Raw genomic sequence first — 6,577 nt, forward strand, 5'->3', positions numbered from 1 at the left:
CCTACACAGTCCAACAACTGTCTAGCCCAGGGATGATTTCAGCCCACATTTGCAGTTTGTCTGCGATCTTCCTCCGTTGCATCTGGCCGAGGAGCTGACTCTGGCTGCTGGAGTTGAGGTGCTTTATCTCCCTGCCCAGTCCAACTGCTTTCTTTGTCCCTCCCTCCTGCAGGCAGCCCCGAGGCACTGGCAGTAGATAAGAGGAAGGGCCCTCAGCAGCTCTGGTGTGAAAAGGAAAAGCTGTGTGTGAGGACACCAGCTATGTAAAAATACCACTCACTGCTGTTCTCACAGAGACAACCTTCAAAAGACCTTATTTTTGGGATATTTCATGGCATTAGTCATCTCCTCTCTTCTACCAGTTTACAAGTTAGTAGGCAAATGATTTAATCCAAGATCTTTGTATAGAATACAACCTCACAATCTCATCATTTATATATTGAATACTGTGCAATTTATTAGGTATGTGTGTCGACACAATGTTTGTATTTTACCTTATATTATTTCAACAGTGGTGGAAAGTAACTAAGTAAATTTTCTCAAGAACCGTCTAAATACATGTAACAGCTACCTCAACTTAAAGTATTTCCTTTTTACTTACTCTACATTAATCTAAAACCTGAAGTGCCTTGTAACATTGCCGATTTAGGAAATATGATGCAATGTTAGACTATACCTTAAACTACCACAACACAGTAGTTAAAAGGAACACCGCCCAACCAGCTGCAACATTTAAATGTTGCTAACACATTAAGGGATCAGTAATAATAATACTTTAATATACATGACATGCATAAATGAAATAAATATAATGAGACCTTTCTGCATTATGAATATTTGTACTTTAAATACTTGCCCCTTTTCAATGACTTCCAGTGACCAGTGTTGGAAGATGTGCTGAGATCTTTACGTAAGTAAAAGTAACACCACCACAATTTAAAAATACTCTGTTACAAGTAAAAGTCCTGCATTCAAAATTCTAATTGAGTACCACCAGAATGTATTCAAAGTATCAAAAGTAAAGGTACTCATTATGAACAATAGCCCCATCAGAATGTTAAATTATGGTGTGCTCAAGGTCCCAAAGGATGATATTTCTTTAACCTTTTGTGGACAAGATGATAACTCGTGCACACGAGTAATTATCTTATACAACAACATAGAACATACACAGCGTTTTGGGATTTCAGGGGCTTTCCTGTTAGTTTTACTGTGAGAAAAGTTACAGCCTTATCATTCTGATTAGTAGGCTTAATCATATGCTTTGTTCGTAAAATCAAAGTAACTACCAATTACAACTTTCAAATAAATGTAGTGGAGTATAAGGCCGCATAAACTGGAAATGCTCAAGTACAAGTTCCTCAAAACTGTACCTAGGTACAGTCCAGTACGTATGAGTAATGTACTTCGTTATTTTCCACCACTGTTAATGACTCGCAGGCCAGGGGAGATATTTCACAACTTGTCGACCCAATTCCAATTAATGGCTTATAACTGATCTATAATACACTGAACGATTTATTAACCATCGACTGCCACTAGTCACAACTTGCAAAACACTTTAGAAAGTTCGTCTTGTTAGAGAGCGTTTCTAAAAAAAAAAAAAGACACTAAAAAAAAACTCCCTGTAAATGATTTTTCACCGTATTTCATACATCCCCTTTTTTTCTTGAGGGAAGTGATGAGGCGAGCTGCAGTTGACAGAGAATTAGACACACGGCCCGTATAATTCTTCACGCCACTCTTTATCTTTTCTCCTATCGGCACAGCAGAGCGTATAATGGACTCGTTAGTCCCAGTCACGATCGCGACCCCAGCTGCACGCACGACGGAGCAGACTGAGCGAGTGTTCAGCTGTCGCTTTAAGACCGATTTCCCCCCATTGTCAAACAGTCGTGAGCAGGAAGAGGGAAACGAAAGCAAAGACCGTGGGGGCCCGACGTATTTAAGCACGATGCTGCTGCCCAATAACGGTGAAGGCGGCGTCGTGTGGGGGAGCGCGTCCGCAGCCCGCGCCCAACCAAACAGACGCACGGACGCGGGGATCCACGCGAGCGACCTTCTGATCGGAGCGAGAATGGTTCGATTTTGACGAGGCGCGGACAGGGCTCGAAGTCGCCGCGGGACGACGAGATACTCTCGGGAGACACGAAGTGTCACCTCGGGTTACTGCCTCAGGAAATGATGACAGTGTCCTCCATCGTCGTTTAGCTGCCGGGAGCGAAAAATTGTCGCGTCTTGCGGCCATTACGACTGGACGCGATTGCCTGTTAATTGGACACGGGAAAAAAAAAAAAAAAAAAAAGCTCCAAGTGCGGCGTAACTGCGGCTGTGGGAGCAGGTGCAGCGCGTCTTGGCTTCGGTCTGCCCGCAGGCAGCCTCGCAGGTAGCCGCCGAGCTGGCCGCGGACCCCGAAGCCTCAATCTGGATCGGGCTGGACATCGTATTTTAGGAATGACATCCACCATCGAGAGGAAGACACTAGAAGCCAATGAGTAAGTAGCCGAGGTATACATTGAAATAATACGTTGTCTCGGATCAAGAGAAGACAGTCAAGGAGGCATCGTCAGTGCGCTAAACTAACCCACGTACAGTAACGGCAGGTGGCCGGGGGCATCAGATCAGGAGTCTCCTGCTGTTAGGCAAGAAAAAAAAAAACAAAAACTTCATGTCCAAGAGCAGGTTGTTACGTGTGTGGGGTAAAAAGGAGTAGAAAATAGCTCTTGGCAAGAAAAAGTTCAGTGTTGCCCAGAGGAAGGGAAGTGACCTGAAGGTACGCTGTCCAAGCGTAAATCCTTTTTACGGTTTATTTTTACGGTTTATAGTGTTGTAGGCTTCACGTGTCATATGCAGAAGACTCTTTCCTTTACTAAAGTAGCCTTACTTACGGCTTTGTGGCTTCTCTACTGTATTAAACAGAATCCAATGGCTCCCTCAGGTGGACAGCATGTGTACAAGGTGTCAAAGTAACTTAAGATGGACAGATCCTAAAAAAATACAAATGAATAAGTAAAAAAAAAAAAAAAAACTTTATTTATTTAGCAGATTTCCTATAAAAATTTGCAGCAATACTACGTGTTTCGCAGAATAGGCAAACTAATTATAAATAGACAGATGCAAGAAATAGGAATTTTTAAAAATGTAGCGGACCAGCTAGACATTCAGATCAACAAATGTCAGTGTAGGATCATTTAGGAAATCTAGGCTTTTTGCTCTGTTGTTTATGCAATCTCAAAATCCGAACTCTTTTATTAACTATCATACATAACAGGGTACTAACAAAAATATTTTAGCACTGAAACAATAAGTCAGTTAGTTGATTAGTCGAGCGACAGAAAATTAATTCACAAATATAGTAACAGATGAATCATTTAGGTCAGTTTTTTTTTTTTCAAGTGTTGGTTGGAAAAAACGCACAATATGATGACGTCACCCTGGGCTTCAGGAAACTCTGCTATGCATTTTTCACTATTTTCTGACATTTTAGGGACCAGCTGATTAATTGAGTAATCGAGAAAACAATCACTTGTTGCCCTAGAAGGTTTGATTCTCTAACCAGTCGTCTCTCTTCTCCAGGGAGCCGGTGGATGAGGTCCTCCAGATGCCACCTTCTCTGCTGACATGCGGCGGGTGTCAGCAGAGCATCGGTGACCGGTTCTTCCTAAAGGCCATAGAGCAGTACTGGCACGAGGACTGCCTGAGCTGCGACCTGTGCGGCTGTCGGCTGGGGGAGGTGGGCCGACGGCTCTACTACAAGCTGGGAAGAAAATTATGTCGGAGAGACTACCTCAGGTTGGTCTGGTGGTGTGATGTTATAACATCATGACGTAACGAAGCAATTTGTGGATTTGTTTCATCCCAAGACACTGGTTGACAATAAAGTGTCACTTTTACGATGAACATGGGGCACCGTAGTTTATCCTGAGTCACACCTACATACACTGTCCTGCTGCTATAAACGTACACTACAGCACCACATGTTTATTAGTCCGCAGCTGAAAATAGTCCCCAACAAATGAACTGTTTCCTCCTGTTTGAGTAACATCTGCTAATAGCTACAGTGCCCAGCTGTATTATGAATCTTATTTAGCCTTTTTATGTTTGTCTTTTTAAATTAAACTATATGTTCCTGACCTGTTTTTAAAAAACTGACATTTCCCCTGTAGGAACCAATGGGCGGAACACCACAGACAGGGTAGAGAAGTTGGACGGTATTGATAGTCGGACTAAAACATTCTGTGTTTTGGTCTTTTCATGGGATTTTCTGACATAACATTAACATAACAATTATCCTTTCAAGAAGTGTTGGAAAGAATCATAATCTCTCATATATATATGCATATATATTTATATATATATATATTTTTTTTTTAACTAGCCACTTTATGACACAAGGGAATGTTGATTAATTGGTTAACAAGTGAGTGCATTTTTATACTCAAAGGGGAAGAGAGTTTGGCCCTTCATCTAAATTTTTTTTTCCTTGTTGCTGGACATTTTTAGTTCATAATAAGTGGGAAAGTGGAGAGGCAGATCAGTAGTGGAGGAACAGGAATTTTGCTATGAATAGATTTTTGGTGAACAGTTTGTTTGAGTCAGGGCAATGCTGGATTACCAACTCAAGACCCCAAAGGTCCCACTTTTGCTGAATTTCAGACCCACAATAGTTAATGTAAACGACTACTACTACTACTACTACTACTACTACTAATCTTACCTGGGAAATCTTGGTACAGATTCATGTTATCAGGGTTGATTGGATGTTTTTCATGTTCCTCTCAGTAACATGGTGACATCTCCTCATTCACCCAGGCTTTTTGGTCAGGACGGTCTCTGTGCTTCCTGTGAGAAGAGGATCCGAGCATTTGAGATGACCATGCGTGTGCGGGACAAGGTTTACCATCTAGAGTGCTTCAAGTGTGCTGCCTGCCAGAAACACTTCTGTGTCGGTGACCGCTACTTGCTCATCAACTCAGACATTGTGTGCGAGCAGGACATCTTTGAGTGGACCAAACTCAACAATAACATGGTTTAGGAGAATCTCTCGCTCAGAACTATACTTTGCCTTTTCCCACTGGCTTTAAAGGGAATGAACCATTGATAAATAAACTTTCTATAGCCTGTACAGGCTTTATCATGCATCTGACATTCATATGGAATTTTTTTTAACACAGTAAGGAGAGGCTACATTTCTGCATTGCTCCCTGCTGGAGATTTATGAAGACTGCACCAGCAATAACAGTTTGTCTTCTTAGGCTTCATCCTTAAATGCAAAGAAAAAAACAACAAAACAAAAAAAAACACTTAAATAGTAAAAATACTGAAACATGCAATAATAATTGTTTGTCATAGACACTGGAATTTAAGAATTTTAGCAATGAACAAAAAAAAAAATCTTTGTGAAGTCGCTTGTAGTCAAACACTGTTACATCACATCAGTCTGGCCCGAAAAATTCAATAAGAATTTCAGTAACATTTTATTTTATGGATTGGCCAATTTCCGTAGAGTGAATTAATTTAGTACTAATTATTGGCAAAATTAGACTGTTGGTAAAGGAACTGCTTCATTTAAACCCAAATTATTAATTAATTATTGGAAACATAGTTCTCCATATATGTTGAATTGTTTGCATGTTGAGCTGACCTGCTGCACTGACTGAAAGACTGTCGGTGTTACATTAGCAGTTATTTGGAAACAATGAATTGGAAGTGTACCAATTGAGCACCGTCTCTATTTTATATATTATTTGTACAAAACTACACAGTTCTCTCCAGGAAACTTGCCAAGAAAATTACTTTATTAGGAAAAGACTTTATTAGGAACTTATAGACTGGTAAAATAAAACGTTTCCAGATTTTTACACAGGAAATGGAATAAAAATATTCATTTTGAAAAGTCCTGATCAGAATGATTGTACTGTATTGCCAGGTTGAACTGGTGACACCCTCTAGTCATCGAGGGAACCCATGCAATACTAATTTTATTGACTTTGGATGTGTTTACAGTGTCTCTTTTTTGTAATTGTAACAACTCTCTGGACATGCACCCTAGACTTTTTTGGATATTTACTTGTCAATTTATTAAATGAATTACAATTCAGAAAAAGACTGATCATTTTTGGCACGATTGTCTTCCTGGGAGTCTCAAAGAAATTAAAGGGACATTTACATACAGGAATTTACATAAAGGGACATTTACATGTAATTAACAGATTAACAGTGCTGAAGTCATTCATATTTTTAGTAAGTAAGTACTTTATATGTAGTGTTCTAGGCCCTTACTTATCAGACTTTTAAGACAGAAAGCTCTAAAGAGCCAACCTAGGGGTAAAAAAGTCCTTTGCTCAGTGTGAGTATTAAAACACATTTACTTACTCTCACTTACACCAAAGTGTAGAGCTACCCTTTAAGAGCAATTCTCAAGTGATCACATGATTAGTCACAAGTCAGCATAAGCTGTATCCTAATTCCATACTTAACATTCATTCTAAGTAGGTTTTATTCATTTCAATTTTATTTATATAGTGCCAAATCATAACAGAGGTTATCTCAGGCTACTTTTCATACAGAGCAGGTC

The 6,577-nt window shown here is 40.0% G+C and overlaps 1 protein-coding gene across 3 annotated transcripts; it reads left to right on the plus strand.

Moving 5' to 3' along the window:
• The first annotated feature begins 238 nt into the window (after positions 1–238).
• lmo2 (LIM domain only 2 (rhombotin-like 1)) lies at positions 239–6,080 on the plus strand. Of its 3 annotated transcripts, none has more exons than XM_040132758.1 (3): positions 239–369; positions 3,577–3,792; positions 4,783–6,080. In XM_040132758.1, the coding sequence occupies exons 1-3, from the start codon at positions 332–334 to the stop codon at positions 5,033–5,035; spliced, it is 507 nt and encodes a 168-aa protein (XP_039988692.1). In that variant the 5' UTR covers positions 239–331; the 3' UTR covers positions 5,036–6,080. The 3 variants fall into 3 exon arrangements, with proteins under 3 accessions (XP_039988692.1, XP_039988690.1, XP_039988693.1); XM_040132756.1 differs by lacking the exon at positions 239–369 and adding an exon at positions 1,890–2,495; XM_040132759.1 differs by lacking the exon at positions 239–369 and adding an exon at positions 1,890–2,495 and having other exon boundaries at positions 4,813–6,080.
• Positions 6,081–6,577: the final 497 nt, after the last annotated feature.

This window comes from Xiphias gladius, chromosome 8 (assembly GCF_016859285.1).
Source record: "Xiphias gladius isolate SHS-SW01 ecotype Sanya breed wild chromosome 8, ASM1685928v1, whole genome shotgun sequence".
NCBI lineage: Eukaryota > Metazoa > Chordata > Actinopteri > Istiophoriformes > Xiphiidae > Xiphias > Xiphias gladius.

Coding starts and splice junctions, on each gene's coding strand:
- lmo2 (XM_040132756.1), top strand. CDS start 2,455: ATGACATCCACCATCGAGAGGAAGACACTAGAAGCCAATGA. Junction 2,496..3,576: donor AAGACACTAGAAGCCAATGA/GTAAGTAGCCGA, acceptor TCTCTTCTCCAG/GGAGCCGGTGGATGAGGTCC. Junction 3,793..4,782: donor TGTCGGAGAGACTACCTCAG/GTTGGTCTGGTG, acceptor TGTTCCTCTCAG/TAACATGGTGACATCTCCTC.